Below are 19,173 nucleotides of genomic sequence, written 5' to 3'. Positions count from 1 at the left end.
CAGCATTGTCACTAAAACAATATCTTCATGTCATTCTTATTAAATCTGAGCATACCAAGAATTTCAGAGACATGACTGGATCTGAACAATTTACAGATTGATGATGTTGCAGGTGGGAAGTGATTACTGAAGAAAAATGCGCTGGTAAACATATCAGGGGGAAATTAGGCCTCAATTTTAACAATAATGTGCACAAATAGAATGATAAGGGAAAAACAACTACTATTTTAAAAAATTAGATGACTACAAAGCTAATTTCCCTTTACCAAAAATTTTGTCAATGGAAGAATTGGAAGGCAGAGTACAGTTGAACACTGAAAATTGTCTCTTCAGCCTCTGTGGAATATCATTGCGGCCTCCCCCAGGGTGGATCATGGCAGCCAAAAACTGAATGTCCATGATGTTGGTAAATTCCCCAGGTTTTTCCAGGTTATACAGTCCTTTCTGTTCCATCAGTTGCCTAACTACCTCATTAGTGACCTGTAAAATAACCAGATTTTATATAAGACAATATTACATGTACAACTGAATGAAATACAGAACATACTTAAATGTTTGAAATACCTAACAAAGAGTATAACACTGTCTTGCCCCCTATCCCTCTGTTTATTTCCTTCAGGATAAAAATGCACAGCAACGAATAAGAACATTTGGTAAAATCTAAGGATAAAAATCGTGGGAGTACAGGGGTACCCTCATTTAGAACTAATCATTCACACAACAATTTACTCTCACTTGAACACTGCATGATTTCCATTGCTGTTGGAAGTACTTCTGCCTTTTAAAACAAAATTTCCAGTTTTCTAAATAAGCCCAAACTAATGTATCTTTGCATCTTTTTTTCAATCAAGCCCAAACTAATGCATCATGTTGCAAATGATACAAAATACTTGTATTAAATTTCATATGTAATCATCACAAGCATGGTTTTCAAGCTGAAATAAAAGAACTACTTCCATACAAAAACATGCAAGACCCTTTTCTTTAGCCATAAAGGGATACCCTACATTTCTGTTTGACAAGCTGAAAAAATTCCACAGAGAGTACATCCCATGGCTATACTCCTATAGAAATTCTAACATTAATTTCCAAAGCAATGTAATTCAGAACAATTTTGTCAATATAAATAAAGATTACTCTCATTTTGTCTGAAGAAGAGAAGACACTCCTTACCTCTCAGGTTTCACAGTATTTTAATTATTGCCCACAATGTCAGTTTGCTATCACAATTTGTGCACCAAAGACTTCTTATTGTTAATTATAAAATGAGTGTTGTTAAATAACATTATTAAAATTATACAGGCATGTTCTAAGGAGCACTCAAACTGCTTCTTGCTGTCAGCATATTTATTTTCAATTATTCCTGACAAATTAATGTAGATGGGTTCTTTTAAAACACTGTTTAAAATTAAAGTACTACATATCAATTTTACCCTATTCTGAATGACTGAGAAGCCAATTTTACAGTGTAGCATAAAAACAAAGAAAACCTTTTGTCTTCTTTTTCCTTCTTTCACAAACTGACCTGATCTCCCCATTCATTGATTATGGGCATGTTCACATCATCAATGAAGACTGTCATCTTTTTGCCTGCAGGTGGACCATAAGTTGGGCCCATGCGCTTATCCACATAGCTTTCTATTGTACGCTGTTAAAAAGCAATTAGCAGCACAGTCACAAAGAGCACTTCATTCCATACATGATTCAATCACTTAAACATGTTGATGTTCCTGTTACATAGAATTTTACTAAATGATGTTCAGACAAGGCATTTGCTGGAGCTAATTGCACTAGTTCAACTAGAATGTCTAAAATCTCAAGGTATACAGTACCAGGCTGGTGTCTACAGTAGAAAGCATGCCTAACACTTGCATAAATCTGAATAGGTTTCAAACTTTTATTTTATTCATTTATTAGCAAAATTGATGACTTCTAGCAATAAAGATTAAATTGAAGACGTAATTCTGGAACACCTTTCCAGCAGGTATCAAGGTACTTCAAAAAAGCACACATCAATAATTAAATTCACATATATAAATACACTTGATGAGATAATTTTGCCTAATGGTAGACTTGCCTTTACTGTTCTTCTCATCATCTTTCCATTTCTCTGTTCTTCATAAGTTCCAGTTTTTATTTACTCTATCCTAAGTGAAAGTTCACTTAACCATACATAATTATTCTTCAGTATAAACCTAAATATCTGCATTCTTACACCATGCCTAGGCTCCAATTTTGCACAAGTGGCATCAGGTAGACCAAGTATAATAAGCTAGAGTAATTTTAAAGCACAGATCACAACAGAATGTTTCGATCTAGATTGTAACAGAGAATTGGCTTAGTCTTGCACATCTATTTCAGATATCCTGATGATCAGAATCTCACTTATCTACCAATTAAATCTACTTTTCTTTTATAAAAGTATCTTATTTTTCTTTATAGCCCAATAAATAGAAGAAAAAAATCCTAAATTTAGGATTAGAAATTAAGACCAAAATTACATGTTTGTATATTACATAAAATGTTAGTAGTTTCTACTACACTATACAGGCAGATGATAGGTGATTCATCAAGCTTATAGACAGCACTTACAGTCCAGACAGTGCTTTGGCCTGGCATACCAGACTGCATTAAAAATATTCCCCAAATATATTGCCAGGAGATTAAAGACACTTGAAATAATTCAAATTAGATTGGTAGAAATTTGGACAGGCAGTACAGTTCAGGATTTAAGCATTCTAATTGTATGCAGAGCAGCTGCCCTGCATGTTTTACTTTTTTAATGAGTTATTGTAATGACTGAAACTTAAATTGCAGACAGCACACTTTTAATGACAGATTGTTTTGGGTAGCACTTATTTTACCCATGGTGTTTAGTGAAATCTAACAGCTCTTCCCAGTTAGTGAGAACAGATATATTTGACACAAAAACATAATAAGATGAAGATGATAATAGGCATGTTATTGTAGAAGTCCAAGAACAGCTCAATAGCTACTGAAAAAGTTTAAAGGAACGATTTTTTTACAGAAGTCTTAAATCATGCGTTAGAACACTTGGACTATTTGAACAGGTGCTTTTTTTATTGTTCAGAACCACTTTCAGAAGAATCCTCCTGGCAAATTATCAGAATATTCTCTGAATCCAACTATCTTGTATGAGAAGATTAATCACTACCATACCTGAAAAATTAATGGGGTTGTTGCAGATGAAAAATTCAAGCTCTTAGTTATGTGCCTTTCAGGGTTATATTTTGACATAAAACCTTTGATTATAACAGTCTTTGCAGTTCCTTGCTCACCAATTAGCAGGACAGCCTAGACAAAGACAATATCGAAATAAGATGAAACACAAGAGCTGGGAGTCTTGGCAAAGGCTCAACAGTCCCATTTAGCTTTTAAACAGAAAAGAAACTAGAAAAGTTATGTAAAGTGAACTTTTCACAGGAGACATGTAGAAGTAAAATAGTTAATGTCTCATAGATTTTTGCAGGCCTGACAAGTTAAAAATATTTGCAGTTAATGGTCATGTCATCCAGCACAATCACACTAACAAGGAAAGGAGTTAATTATTTGAAAAAGGGTTTAATCATCTAGAGACTCAATATCTGTAAAATTTCAATTGCTTGTGTGCCACAGTTCTAGTGAAGAATAGCCTAAAGCTACATAAATTCTGTAACTGCCCCATGCTGGCAGAGTTCAATCAGCAGGGTCAGATATGAGCCTCCTGACCTATGTGCTTCTCCCTCTCCCATCAGTACATGAAAATATTGGTTCCATTCTGACTGATCTTGGCTGTAATTACAGTTATTTCCACTGCAGAATGAAGGGGCGAGGAGAAGACAAAGTCTAGAAACAGTGACTATTCAAGAGTTCAAGCATATTTGCATGAAAGTAGTTTCTGGAAACACCCTCTTATATCTAAAAAAAAAAAAGATAAAAGTTCTTCCTTTTCAATAAAATAATATTTCACTGCTAATCCAAAACTTTTGTCATGTGTTCTGTTTGCAGTACTTTGATATGAACTACAGAAAAAGTACCTTGCCCTGTTTTGCTATGGTTTCAATCAAGAAATCCATTCTGACATTGTCATCATTAGGTACAAGTATTGAGTCATACTCCGGGGTGCCACTACTGGGATATACATAGTCTTCAACACGTGTATTCCAGTGCATCCATGTACCTAATAAGAAAGAAATTAAGTTAATGTTTTAGAAATACTAGGCATCATCACTTCCTTTTTTTTTCCATTCAGTTCACTGATCTGTCTAGGCTTCTGTCTCACATACAGCAATCCCTCTGTATATTCAGACTAAAATTTATAGAATCATTTAATCATAGAATCCCTTAAGTTGTATTTAAGAGGCTTATTCCTCCTTCCTACATAAATTTAGACAACGACCAGGATTATATGTTCATTTGACAATTCATCACCACAAAGTCCATGCAGCTTTTGTATCAATTATATCCACATTCTGACTTTTCACTGGAAACAGAGAAAAAGCTAAACACAACACCACCAGTAAAGTATAGCCATAAAATGAAACTTGCTAAGGGACACAAAAGAAGGCAAGCTATAAAATACTTCTGAATTAATTCTCTTTAAAAAAGGCACAATTATAAAATAACTTTTAAATTTTACCCCATATCACCCTGCTGAGTTACTAACCATCAGATGCCACATAATAATCAAACATTGTGTCTTCACTGCCTTCTGGTATACATGGAAGATCAAGCTTTACTGTTGCATGTTTTCGAAGCCAGTATTCCATTTTGCATCTGTCTTCCAGCTCTAGCAATGCTCCTACACTCCACATGAGAGAGAAGATGTACAGCCTTTCCAAGTATTTTGGAGTCAGTTCCCCACCTTGTTCCTGAAGGATTGAGTTAGGTATTAATTTTCAACAGCCTGAAAACTCTACTTGATAATCATTAGTAACATGAGGTTAGAAGTCTTTGGTCATATATAAATTTAGAGATGCCTTCAATGATCAGACAGAATCAATATAAAATGATAACAAATCACCCAAAAACAAAAAAAGGAAAACTGGAAAACTGACAATGCATGCTCCATGTGCTTAATATAAACCAGTGCTTAACATCAAATTCAAATGTGAGATTGTGAAAGAGGTCACATTCCAGCTATTACTTTCTAAATAAATATAAAGCATTCCTTACTAACCTGCATCTCCTTTGACATTTCAAGTCATCAAAGAATCCCTCTCTACAAAACTTTGTTACTTGAAATTATCTACAATATGTTAAGTATACATAAAAACATTCACACTCCCTACCTTAGGTGGGATAAGGCCCTGCAGCATATTAATGCTCTGCATAATGACAAAGGCTTCCAACATCTCAGTCTTGCAATGCAGAGACTGAACGCTGAAGCGGTACAAGTCTGGGAACGATGAAGAATACAGCTGACGTAGAATTTCCGCCTCTTGGAAGGCACATTTTTTCAAAAATCCCTGTTGCAAAGTATAAATTTAGTTCCTAATGCAAGTCTCAGTGAATTCAAGTACAGTAATTCAAAAGGTTCAGGAAGCATGGAATGTTGATTTCTTAGGGGCAGAATGAGAGAAGAGGGAGGCAGAGGGCAGAAGTTAAGTTTCCCTGCCCATTGGGCAGGGTTTAATTAACAGAAGGTTAAATTTTACCCAAGTATGTCTAATTCCTACTGGATGTTAAAGATGAAGGGAACTGAAAAGAAAAAACTGCTCAACAGCACAAAAAATATTATTTCGAAATATTTTTTAATCACAACAGTTGTGAAAGGTATCCAAAAACTCTGAAAAGAAACCCAACAATACGTACTGAACACAAATTTTATTTATTCTACATATTATTTCTAATGGGGATAGAGGATAACCTGAAAGATCTGACAGGTGTACAAAAAAAAATTAGGCTATCAGAAGGGAGGTGTGCTGGTGTGTGTAGTGTTCTTATTGTGTATCTCGGTATCTGTAATGATGGATAAACAAAATCTAAGTAAACTACCCATTTCTTAAGATCATGGAAGAGGATTTGTTCTTTGATGCCTTCCATTCAAAGCAGTAACATGACTCTTGGAGTTACCTGGAAGTTTTCTCTCATCTGCAGGGTAAAACACTTCTCCTTACTTACATCCCATTCTCTCCACTTACATTCCATAAATTTATTTCTTACATAAAACATGATCACCAGCAGAAATACTTGCAGATTCTTCCCCAAAACTCAAAACAAAATTTGGAACAAATTGAAATCAAATAAATTTGCTTTAAACGTGGATGGTTTTCTCTTGTGGGAGTAGTTAAAGCTGGAACAGGCTTCTCAGTGAGCTCCTGGACTCTCCATCTCAGAATTCAACATGACACAGACTTCACCAACCTCCTCTAGGTTGACTTGACTAATGTACTCAATATTATCTCTGGAGGTCCTTTCCAAACTCAACTATATTGTGCTTCTATTATTCTTTCTACTACTTTCATAATTGAAATTCTACTTTTACTTCGCAAAGTAAATAAACTTCGAGACTGATTACAAATAAGGATATATATGAAAACCTTTCTAGAAACAGGTAGGTGGAAAACAAAGTGATAAAAATGAAAAGGCAGAAGAACTTAAAACAGATATCCAAAATTCACTGATTGTTCAAAAAATATCAGGGGTTAGTAGAAAAGCTGATATAACACTTTTGCTTTGGAGAAGGTTCATGAGTAATGGATCATACCTTTGATCTCTTAAGAAGCACATCACATGAGATAAGCAACATGAACAGCACATTGCATGAGAACAGCAACATGAATCTGAGAACTATTTCACTAAACTTGGAAGTTGCATGTGTCATAACAATGCATCCAAGCAGGCAGCTATATTTATTTGTTTGCAAATGGTAAGAATTGAAAACAAAAAACTATACAACTTCCTGAGTTACCCATATTTGTTTGTCTTTAATCATGTTTTAAAGTTCTTCTGAAATATCAACGAATACTACATTTCATTCAGCATCTGATAATTAGCCTGACTTGTTGGAATATGAAGTGTATTGCATTACAAAAGAGATTTAAAGGGACGCATATTGAAAAAGCCATCAAGATATTTTATTTATGATGCAACACCAAAGAAATGCTATTGGATAAAATTATAAATAACAATAGGCTGTAATTTTATAGCAAATTTTATAATGAGGAAAGAAAGGGAAGTTGGAAAGGTTACTTTACTGTTTTGTTTATGTAATCCAAATTTTTTTTTTAAAAAAGTTTATTTTCTTTAGTCTGTTTCTATCATAAAAATATATTAAAACTATAAGGTTATGGATTAAGAAAAACTAGTTTCATAGAACTCTTCAACACCGCTAAATTTAGCCTGCGTCTCACTTTAAAATGAGGAGGTAAATCATGAGTGGCAATGCAAAATAAAATTCTTTTCTCTGCAGTTGAATCTTTAGCACAATTTTAATATCCAAGAAAGGGTTGTCTGCAAACTAGGCAACACAAGGAGGCAGAGCTGTGAAAACCTAACACCAGTAAGCCCTATACACTGCTGTAAGCACTGAAAGGAACAGCACAAGTGGAATCTCAGGGGAGCCACTGTCCTAGATGCATAATTTACACTTAGACTTTCCTGAGTATCCATATTAGTTTAAAAAAAAATTGAAAAGTAAAACTTAGCAGTAACATACATAAGGCACTTGTGTTGACTGCATGTATTTGCAGTGGTAAAACTGAAGTTTTACCAGCCAATTTTTTAGCAAACTTGTTGAACACTTTTTTCATAACAAGACTACAAATATTTTGGACTTGGCAAAGGAGCTCATTAAACCAATTAGTGATGATTCTCAAGTGTTGCAGAGACCTGTGACTGAGCAGAAAATTCCATGTGATTTAATACCATTGTAAATAGAAAAAGCTTCAGACACTACTAGAAAAATACAGTATCAGCCCTCTGCAGCAGCTCTTAGTCCTTCACAAGCAGCAAACCTCCAGGTTTGCAACAAGTCAACAGGACACGAGTGTTTCCAAGACAGGAAGCAGTATCTGACAACAATCCTGTTCCTTTTCCTCCTAATGGGTTAAGGCCAAATAGGATTCTGGTGCCTTTCCTAGAGAGTCCTGATGCTCCTCACCTCTTTTCAGGGCAGTATACCTGAAAAGAGGCTCCACTGCCTCCAGTCCCAAAGAGAGGCACCAGGGACCGCCTGGCACTCAGGGCTTGGACTACAGCATACTGTCTCTTTTGAGTTCTGTCTGGGCTGAAACCTATAATTTGCTAAGGACACTGGTTCTAGGCAGTGCCACAAGCCAATTTTCCTCTGTTGCCAGACAATTCAGGGATTTAGGGACAAGGAATCTGGTTATAAACAGCAAGCTATATAAAACTTACAAGCATGAGAACCTTTAAGGGTTAAAAAATAAGAAATCTGAGAATAATATAGAGTAATCACTACAAAAGGCTGATATCTGAAAGCTAATGTGAGGCCAGCTGTATTTTCATAGGATTAAGCTGTATTTTCATAGGACTAGTTAAGCAACACAAACTAGGTGAGGATTAGTTGCATTTTCTGCTGGTATCCTATTTGATTTAGAAAATGAAATGACTGAATGAGACTGTGAGACATTCATCTTAAGAAATATTTTTAAAAACTTGTTCATGTGATACATACTAGAATGGAGGGCAGTGAAATTTAGTCTGTTAGCTCATAGTAACTTATAAATTTTTGTCTTTTTAAGTCTGAAAAACAGGGAAACAAATATACTACAAACTCCTGGATGGTGTTCCAATTTCATAAACAGAAAATAATTCCTATCTCATAATTAAAGTCCATTTTAAAATGAATTTAAAGCCCATATAAAGGAATTTAATTTGGGATTATAGTGAAATATACCAGATATTACTTGGGTTTCAGGGGAAAGTAATTAAGTAATTATCTGTATGATCACAGAAATCAGTATCTTAGCCATGCAGGAGAAAGCTTTCATTTTTGATATTCAGGAGACAACCACGTTTATCAAAGCAAAATAATGCTAACCAAGCATTCTCAACAAGATGGCCTAGACAAGAAAAAATGCAGAGAAAAAAAAATATTTATTTTAATTTCTTTTTTAAAGTGCTAATCCTGAGTAGTGTACTTCACTGAAATTTTTTAAGTTAATATAGGGCTTAAGAGAAGAAAATGAGAAACTAGCTTTTTTTTAACTGCTATTGTCTCTATCGTTTTCTTCACAGAAAAGAAAACTGGAATTAAACACTGAAAGCTTTGTTTAAGTATATTACTATGGAACATTAGGTAGATTCTTGGGAACTCCCATGTTTCATCTTTACCAAGATTCTTGCTACATGAAAAAAAAATTGTGTGCTCAAGTCTCAGAATTTGTCATCCACTATATTGTCACAAGCATTCTGTCAAGACTAGGATTTATTTTACTGGGTTTTGGAAGATGAAAGATGACATATGGAAGAAAAAAAAAAGACTTTATAAATCACTTTGATATACTTCAATATGTTATATGCTGGATTTTGACTCTAAAACACACCTGAAACATGTTCTGTTTTTCTGAATTATTCATTCCATGCCAGAGAGAGAGAAACTACTGCATAGTTCTTCAGATACTTTGCTTCTAGAAATGTTAACAGACACCAAGTAACAGCATCAATTTAAAAATTACATGTTTTGATGCTGCATTGACTTTATTTCTGGTTCTAAATCCCAACTGCAATAAATTTTCAGGAATATCAAGAGAATTCCTATTTTCTTGAGGATTTCAAGTTTCCTGAATCAACTTCACTCTTTTCTCCTCCTTGGTCTGAAGCTGTACTAAGGGCTACTAGGTAGTTTTAAAAACTAAGTTATCCTTCAATTGTATAAAATAACTCTAATTACAAATTTGTGTCAAAGTAAAATTACCGTATTCTTAAAAGTGTAATATGTTAACTATGTTCCTTAAAAAAATTATTCATTCTTGTACAAACTACCAGAAACATTGCTATTTTAAGTACTGACCTAGAAGTTTATACAGAGGAAAAGGGATTTCATAGCAAAAGGCACAAAAAATGGTTCTACAGTAATTAGTGAAGTGTTGAAGAAGTAGCCAGTAAAACTTTCAATGCATATACAGACACTTAGCTGTTCTACCTCAAGGATAGGACTCCAGGTGAGAACTGATGAGCTCATGAACACCATGCCATTTCTTGAAACTGTTGCTGGGGAAGCATTATCAATATTATGAGGCTCAAAGACTATTTTGCAATTTGGTGCCATGGGTATCCGATCACCGTTTGCCAGCGTTAGAGTTCTGTTGTCATCCAGGACAGAATTAAGGTTCTCAATCCAAATAGCATCGACTGGACCATCAAGAACTATCCAGATGTGATCACCTATAATGCAACATAACAGACAAAAGCACCTATGGCTGAACAGCTAGTTTCTTTCAAAGACCAGTTTCTTATTTCTGCAAACAAATTTTTAACTAATTCTGAATTCATGCACACAGCCACAATCTCAGCTTTTAATACAATTACCATTTCCATCACTCAATTTCAGTTGGGTACTTCATTTTGTCACCGATTCTTAATAATTATCCATTCTTCAGTATATAAAGTGCCATCAGCATAAGTCATGAGTTTTAATACTCCAAAAGAGTTTTATGGATCCAGTCTTCAAGACAGTAATAAATTAGGTTTATTTCAAGTTACATTAAATGACATAAAGAAGATAACAACTACAGATATATTTAAACACCATTCATTTGTTTTCAATGAGTTTTATAAATGTAGAGAAAATATATGAAAGGAACACTTGAAAAATCACTCTTTCAAATAGCATGCACACTGTCGTAAGTAAAAGAGGCCCATTAGGGGAAGATTCTTGTCATTTGTTCAGTTCCTAAACTTGATCCAGCTTCCTTTTAAGTTTTTCCACTGTTTTCCATTTTCTAATAGAAAGGTGTTTTAAAGCCTGCTTCTGTTTCCTAGGAGGGTCTGGGTCTGTTTTGCTTGCCTCAGTTGGGTACAGAGCAACAGATCCTGGCTGGAAAGAGATCCCACCTTGGCTCCTGGCTGCCCACCCCTTAGGGAGGAGGCAGCCCCACTGTGCATTTCTAGACAGCTCCTTAGCCAGAGATGATCCTTTTGCCTTCAGAGTCAGTGTTTCTTTTGAAGACCTAGGTGGCTTGGAGCTTTGCTAGTGTTGAACCAAGGAGATATGAAACAGATTATAAACTTTTTATATGAGTGTTTTTATAGCTACAGTTCAGGCATCTCTAGCATGAGATAGTCTGGAGTCTGACTCATAAAGAGATATTACAGAATTCTTACAGAGTAAATCTGAGGAAGTCATATGAGTGTGCTAATATATATTTCATCTTGAAGGAAAAGATAAAAAAATCAATAGTTAATGCCATGTTACATTCTCAAGGGTGTTACATTACTAGATTTGAAACAAGCCTACCAAAATTAAATTGAAAAGAATTTTCTATTTTAAAAGTATCTGTATTTCTCAAGACTGAGAATTTTTATATTAAATAGTGCAACAAGTGTTAGGATTTTCTTTTACTTTTTCTTCTAAGGCATAATGAAAAGATCACATACTAATTTCAGACAAAAAAAAGGAAGCAATAATAAAGCAAGAATCTAGTAGCATCAAACCCTCAAGGGCACACATTTAGTTAAAATAACAGCCTAAGAATATATGTCAGCATAACTTTAAGCAGAAATTGGCTGCCTAAATAGAATTATCTAGTGCCATTTGAGATGGACTAGCATATGTGAAGGGCTAGCTGTTATGACACAACTGGTTCCTTTTAATATGGCAGGTAGAGAACAAGCAGAAATCCTGACAGCATCAAAATTTTTACAGGATACCACTAATGGGGCAACCGACTTTTACCTTCCATTTTCCTTCCATCTGAGGGCCTAATATACAAAAGAAAGAATATGCAGTGAAGTAGTATTTGTTTTACTACACTGTTTGAACACAAAGCATTTAGAATAGAGACTGTAAAAGGGACAGAAGTTCTTCCAGCAATTTTCTAATGCTTCCATATAAGAAAAAAAACCCTGTTACTGTGCTTTATAAAGTTTTCCTGAAGCTTTTTCTTTTCTGAGGATTTTTCTTGTTTTATTTTGAATGGAAGCCTTTTTCATTATACCTGTATTAGGTCTGGCTGAGCTGGATTTCCTTTCCCCATAGCAGCCCTAAACAGTGCTGTGCTCTGCATTGGTGGCTGGAAAGGTGTTGATAACACATCAGTGTTTTGGATACTGCTGAGCAGCACTGGCACGGCATCAGCTCTGTCTCTCAATATTCCCCACATCAAGGGGCTGGGCTTGAGTAAGATCCTGGGAGGGGACACAATCAGGCCAGCTGACCCAAAATATCCAAAGAGATATTCCATGCCATATGACATCTGCTCAGATATAAAAGCTAAGGAAAGGAAGAGGGGGGGCATCTGTTGTTTACAGTGTTTGCTTTCTGGAGCAACCTCTCTGTGTGCTGTAGCCCTGCTTCCTGGGAAGTGGCTGAACATCGCTTGCTGATGGGAAGTTGAGAATAATCCTTTTTCTTCTCTTTCCTTGTGCTTATGCAAATTTTTGCTTTTACTTTAGTAAACTGCCTTATCTCAACCTGTGAGTTGTTTTCTGTTTATTTTCTCTCCCCTGCCCAGCTGGGCAAAGGAGCTGTAGTGCAACTTGGTGAACCATCTGGAGTCCAGACAAGGTCAACCCACCACAATACCTTTCTTTGCTTTTAAAGTTTTTCTCCAGAGCGCTGAAAAAATTCCATCTGTCCAATCATTTGTTGCCACATCAAGGCGTCCAAACATTTGTGGAGCAGTTATAGCTTTAGGATTCATTCTCATTTCACGATGAGGCTGTCCACAATCTATGAAGGCAGACCACCAGTTAGTTTTTACATTTCTTCTTAGAGGTAAGAGAACTTTGACAAACTCAAACTCATTACACACAAGTATATGCTTTAATATGCATCATAATTATAAGGACATCTGTATTTGAAAAACTTCTCTTGTTATACAAAATTCATTAATTGGAGACATCGGAAAAAGTAAAATAAAGTTCTGAAACTTTTGAATATTCAATTCACATTTCATAGCTTCATTGGGAACAGAAAAGCAGCAAGACGAAATTTATTCAAGGTTTAGTTTAATATTTTGAAGGCTTATCAAACAATAGTGCTTTAAAACATTTGATTTGGATACACATTTTTAAAACCCAATGAATAAATACCAGATGGATTATTGATTATTCTGCCCTTCTGTGCACTTGCCTACATCTTAGAACAGATAAAATATACAATATTGGCATATTCTTGTGAATTCTCTTGCACAGACAAATTCTAACTAGCCATATCACAACGACATAACCTTCATTTTTTATCTTGTTAGCAACAGTTTAAAAACTACAATGCTGGACATCTTTAAAAAAACCCAATATTAAAGCATAATCAGGAGCCAGTAGTAGAATGTTGAAAGAAAGAGCTGAAAAAATTACTTATTTTAAAATAACTTCATTATAATCAGATTTCACTAACATGTAAGATAAAAGCCTGCCAGATCGTGCATTTTAATGTTTCATGAGGTTGTGTGAGAAGATCAGCTTTGAAAAAAGTAGTGAGGTGACTTTATCTTGGTAGTAGTTCACATCTCAGTGCTAGGAAAAAAGATAGGAAAACTGTGCAATGCAATTTTGTTCTTTCTGGATTTTTCCCTAAATGGAACAATCGTTTCCATTGCAATGTAGAGCTTACAGTGTTTCTTAAACACAGCACATTACTGCATGTATAAGAGTTGCTGAACTATTTTTGAACTATTTTTTACAGAAATTATTCACTTCTGAAAAATCATATGAACAACTTGTGAAATGGGGTAACGCAAGCTTACCTCAAAAGATATGTTTTTCTCCCCAAGCTATGACCTTTTATTTTAATAAGATCTAGCAGACATTCTTCAACTAATATATTTGTTTAGAAGTACAGATGAAAAAAAAAAAACAAAAAAAAAAAAAAAAAAAAAAAAAAAAAAAAAACCAAAAAAAACCCCACAGTCTTCAAGCCTCCAGCCAGGACACAAAATTAACACAACCAAAGACTTTTTTCCCTTGTCTAAACAAGGAATTTATTGTTATAAAACCAGTTATTTTATATTGCAAAGTCCCTGTCTTATGCACTGTGTTCAAAAAGACATAAATACTTATGATTAGCAAAAGGTTCCAGCATTACCTCAGCAAAACCCAGGAGATGCTTTAATATGAGCTGCCTGCCTAGACTGTATTCCTCTTTCTTAATCCATCTAGAATAAGAACTTCTCATAAAAGTATGATAATATGGACAAAAGGACATGAAGCATATGGTTTTTAATGTCAGATATTTCTAAGCTACTTGAATAATTAGAATCTCAACATACAAACTCATTCTCCCAGTAATATATTGTCACAGAGAAGCAATTGAGGCTTTCTGAAAAGAAACAATGGGGCTTAAAGTTCACAGTGTAACAGTTCAGTAACAGTTTACAATATAAGGACTAACATTACCTGTCATTGCTTTCATTAAGGTGTGGATGCAGGTAGTTTTTCCTGCACCACTAGGTCCTAGTGTCATCAATCCATGCCTTACTCTCTGGGTTTCAAAAAGCTGGATAACTTTCAGTTTCCAAGGAGGATGACAAACAAGGCCAGATTCCTCCACCTAAGAGACAGTGACAGAAAACCAAATTACTATTATTTTAGGGCACAAAATATATTTTGATGCCTTTAGATATAGACAGATAGATAGATATTGATATATCATCAACAGATTATTATACTCTTTGTAAAGGCTTTGTGTATGTTAAAAAAAACTTGGAAAAAGGAGATATATTTGGTATTCAAATATGTATTGAGAAAAATAAGGTAAACCAGCCTCTATGTACATTATAATCTATTAGATATACCTATAATATATATATATATATATATACACATTATATTCTTAAGTTGGCCCTACTGAAGTATTACAAACACCTAATGGGAAATTAAATAAAAGAGATGCAATTTTAAGTAAATCTTTTCTCAAAATAATATTCTAATTGTCAGGACTTTAGATAAATAATAAATCCTGGGTGACATAAGGCAAGCTCATATACATGCATTTTTCAAATTGGACCCCAGTAACCATGACTCAAGAAAACCACAGGACACTATAATCTCAATCCAGTGACCTGAAGAATAAGCTTAATAATACTGTGCCAGTGGTAAAGATTTATGAAAAAGTTTAAATAGTAAAATAGAATATTGCCAGCTTGAGAGACTCCACAAGAATTTTCTTAGATGTCACTTCATGACAATTATACCAATTATACCAGAGCAACAAAATCATGAGAAACATCACCTGTTTGTCAATGGCTGCTTCAAGTTCAGGATAGCCTGCTTTATCAAGCTGGATATCTGGAAACAGATCTTCAATTAAACTCAGAAATAAGGGTTCGTCTTCGTCAATCTAATGAAAATCAGGGAAAACAAAAATCCACAAAGACTAAAACCAGTTCAATTTATCAGCTTTAGAAAGAACAATCCCTAAGCCCTGAAGACCTAAAGAAATGCTTGAGAACCTAAGGAACAATCTATATAATCCTCTAGGTGCTAAACATTAGAAGGACACAGCAGAAATAGATCATGTGATGCTTCCATTTGTCAAAATGAATCACTAACATGCAGACTGAATTTCTTACAGTAGATTTTAGCAATAACATTTAGAAAATTTTATTTGGTGCAAAAAAAAAAAAAAGAGTATGTATCACAGCAACAGAAGAGGGTTTTTAGCTATTTAGACAGGTGAAATGGTACTCATTACTATGAATAACAGATTCTTTTAAAAGAGTGACTAAATACTTAAGCACAAGTTTCTTAAGAAGCTACTGCACAGACATCTACTTACTTCTAACAGTAGCAGGAAAAATAAGTAAAAAAACTGTGAACAATTCAAGGTTAAGCCCAGGTAGAAAGTCAAGCAACAGAAAGCTCACTCCCTCCTCAGTCCCACACAGGTACTAACAGAAATTTATCTCCCTCCCAGCTAAAATGTTCCACTCAGAGAATCAAACATTTTCAAGCTAGCTTCAGTCACATACAAAGGTCACATACAATCTTCTAGAGATCACGTAGCTCCAAAGTGCAGTTTAAATTATTTATCAGGTCCTCAGAACTTACCAGTTTAGACAGGTTCATATCTCTCAGAACACGCATGACGATGGTAGATTCAGTATCTGTGGGATTTGCTCTTTTTGCTGCTCCCAGCGTACGCAGCACAGACAATATATTCCGCAAGCCAAAATCATAATGCACCTAGAAGATATGTGAAGTTTGGGAAGATTTTCCCCAAGTTAATAGGGATGAAATAGTTCTTATTTACTATTTAGGCATGGATGAATATGTAGGAGAAGTGGTACATGTGTTTCAAATGGCTCGAAACACCCACCAGCTATTCTTTGGCTGTATGACAATAGGCAAATTCACTTTCCAAATCTGCTACCATCTATTAAAATCTAAGATGTGACAGAAAAAAAAATTTAATCATAAGTCATTTAATCAAGACAGAGTTCCCAAGGACTATTAAGAAATACTTTATCAGTATTATTTTGAATTCTCTGTGGCCCTTGGAAGCTGAGAAATATCTATACAAGCACAGGCAGCACAAACCAAATGCCTCTCAACCCACTCTGTAAGATCAAGAAAGGCTATAATTAATCTTATTTGCCTCAGCCATCACCATGCACTAAAGCTGAATCTTAATAATAAGTGGCAATCTGCATGAAAGCCCCATCCTTGCACCAACAACCTGCAGCAGGAGTTAATCTCCCAGGACAGCAGAGGGCTGCATTACTAAACTGCAAGTGTCTCTTAGCTTACTTAGTGAGCATGAACTTTTCCTTATTCTTCACAAAAATATTTTGTGATTTCACAGATAGTTTTTCCCTAAAATAATCAGGTTGCATCATATGAGTGTAATCACCTGCTTTGACAGCTGTTCTTCACACAGCTTGTACAGTGTAAAGAATTTCCTTGCCAACACAACATTATCAATGAAACCACAACTGGCCAATTTAACACGAATTATGATCTGACGATCCGGAACCATCATAGCCACTGAACGGAAATTGATCTTCAAGTTTTCAGGAAGTTCTTGCCGTCCAGCATATCCTGGATTCTGGAGAGGAAAAACAGGTGTTGAAGTTGAATGTACCTTGCACAAACAGAAGAATCACCAAACGAATATACCATCTTGGTAATAAAAATAATTCATTGGCTTTAAGTCAAATGTCAAAATTAATTGCCATGCAGACTTACCACCATATCTCTACAGAATTTTTGCCTCTTTTATACCCATGAGACATGAAAAATAAGCATTTCAAATCTGAGTTTGTCTTATAGGTCTTATTTTTACTGGCTACTCCTACCTATATCTTTATGGCAATTTCTCTGTAATTGGAGCAAAAAACATACTTTGGGAACCAGAATTTGGCATGTAGAAGCAATCTGAAATTGAGATAACTTGTATTTATGCCTGCAAAAAAAATGCCTGCATTTTTTAGTTGCATGTACTTGATGCTATTGAAACAAGACCCCATAAACTGTTTTTGCAGCAATGGTCAATGTTCTCAAACTATCAGTGAGTTAGTTCTAAGAACCGAATGATGTAAGAGTTAGCAAGTACCAAGTTTGACTTGATTATTGTACAATCCTCACTGGTATATTAGAACTTACTGAATACTTACCATAGTAAGAAAGATGCCAAATTCTGGGTTCATTTCTACATTGTCTCCATCAGTAAAAACAAACCTTTTTTTACGTTTCTTCTTACATGTCAACACGATTGCTATTTGCTGTGCAGCTACTGATAGCACTGGTAAATCAATACGATTGAATTCATCAAAGCAACCCCAGGAGCCAGACTGAGCCAGACCTTCAAAGAGAAAAGCAATTAAGCATATAACCATGATGTTTTTTAAACCTTTTTTGGTGCAATTCACAAGCCAAAAATTATGTTAATCTATCTCAGGGTGGGGGTGGGGGTAGGGGGGGAGGGAAGGGAAGGAAAGGGACAGAAGTGTTTATTTTTGAGGATTGGGAAAGGAACAAAGAGAAGAATTTCAATTCCTTTTCAAGTAAGAAATACAAACTCACAAAGTCCTTAAGATTTTCTAGCATATTACGTTCTTTGATTTTTTTCTCTTTTTCTTATATCTTAAATGTTTTCCTGTCCCTCTTTACCCCCTAAAGAAAAATTCCTCCAGTAATTCTATGAAAATGTGACAAGTTTTCAACAGCTTACTGGACATATTAAAATGAACAGTATAGTTGCATCAAGAAGCTGGAGGTCAGTCTATTCCAGAACTGTATTTTTACTTGGATTTTGTGGGAAAAACAAAACAAAATCATAGATACAGTCCCTTGCAACAACACAATAATCAAGAACTTCCATTTGGTCTCTAATTTGACATCTGTCATGACTAACAGGTATAAATTTCAGATGCTTAAAAAATGTCATCTGCACCTAAGTTCAGTGAGCTCTGTCGATTGTTTTTAGCATATCTAGGATGACCCATGCATTTCCTTCTACTGATAGAAACTTCAATATTTGAATGAGACAAAACACTGAAATCAAAACTCAGCACATCCCACCAGGTCAGCAATAAATTTCATAGCATTTTCTCTTCACAGCAGCAGTTTTCCTTGTGACTTTAAGTCATTTTAAGTGACCTTATCTATCCTTTCATAAATTGCGTCATGTTTTCATAGCATTTCTATTTACTGAAGACAGTGTTCCAACTGTATTTTATACACATAAAAAGATATTAATTACTTGCATTTATTAAAAGGCTGAAATTATCTGCCTGTTGTGTTTCAACCTTGTTTCATGGAGATGTCCTCTTATCCTTTGAAACTTTCATGTAGTACCTAAAATATCTCAGAATATAAAGGACTGACTTATAAAGGACTTATGAAGATCAACAAAAAGAACTGATGACTCCTTAAAGGTGTATCTAAAATTTAAACCATATATAAAAGATCATTTTATAATTACTATTTAGACACTAACAGGCTTGAGACCCAAATGACTTCCTTGGAGAGCTTGCTCCAGTGCTTGACCACACTCTCAGTGAATACCTAGCTTGAATTTCACCCATGCAGCTTCAAGCCATTCCC

At 34.9% G+C, this 19,173-nt stretch overlaps 1 protein-coding gene across 1 annotated transcript in view; it reads right to left on the bottom strand.

Moving 5' to 3' along the window:
* The window catches only part of DNAH5 (dynein axonemal heavy chain 5), a 116,526-nt gene that overhangs the window by 45,054 nt on the left and 52,299 nt on the right, over positions 1-19,173 (bottom strand). Inside the window, exons 37-49 of the mRNA XM_058825320.1 lie at positions 17,742-17,929; positions 16,979-17,173; positions 16,177-16,311; positions 15,359-15,466; positions 14,524-14,677; positions 12,713-12,859; positions 10,112-10,353; positions 5,292-5,468; positions 4,667-4,871; positions 4,038-4,180; positions 3,181-3,315; positions 1,526-1,648; positions 267-480 (exon numbers count right to left, since the gene is read on the bottom strand). Coding sequence (XP_058681303.1) covers positions 267-480; positions 1,526-1,648; positions 3,181-3,315; positions 4,038-4,180; positions 4,667-4,871; positions 5,292-5,468; positions 10,112-10,353; positions 12,713-12,859; positions 14,524-14,677; positions 15,359-15,466; positions 16,177-16,311; positions 16,979-17,173; positions 17,742-17,929 — 2,166 coding nt within the window. The remainder of the gene's footprint in view (positions 1-266; positions 481-1,525; positions 1,649-3,180; positions 3,316-4,037; positions 4,181-4,666; positions 4,872-5,291; positions 5,469-10,111; positions 10,354-12,712; positions 12,860-14,523; positions 14,678-15,358; positions 15,467-16,176; positions 16,312-16,978; positions 17,174-17,741; positions 17,930-19,173) is intronic.

The sequence above is a fragment of the Ammospiza caudacuta genome, chromosome 1 (genome assembly GCF_027887145.1).
Source record: "Ammospiza caudacuta isolate bAmmCau1 chromosome 1, bAmmCau1.pri, whole genome shotgun sequence".
Classification (NCBI taxonomy): Eukaryota; Metazoa; Chordata; class Aves; order Passeriformes; family Passerellidae; genus Ammospiza; species Ammospiza caudacuta.
This window is presented reverse-complemented; position numbering and strand designations above follow the sequence as displayed.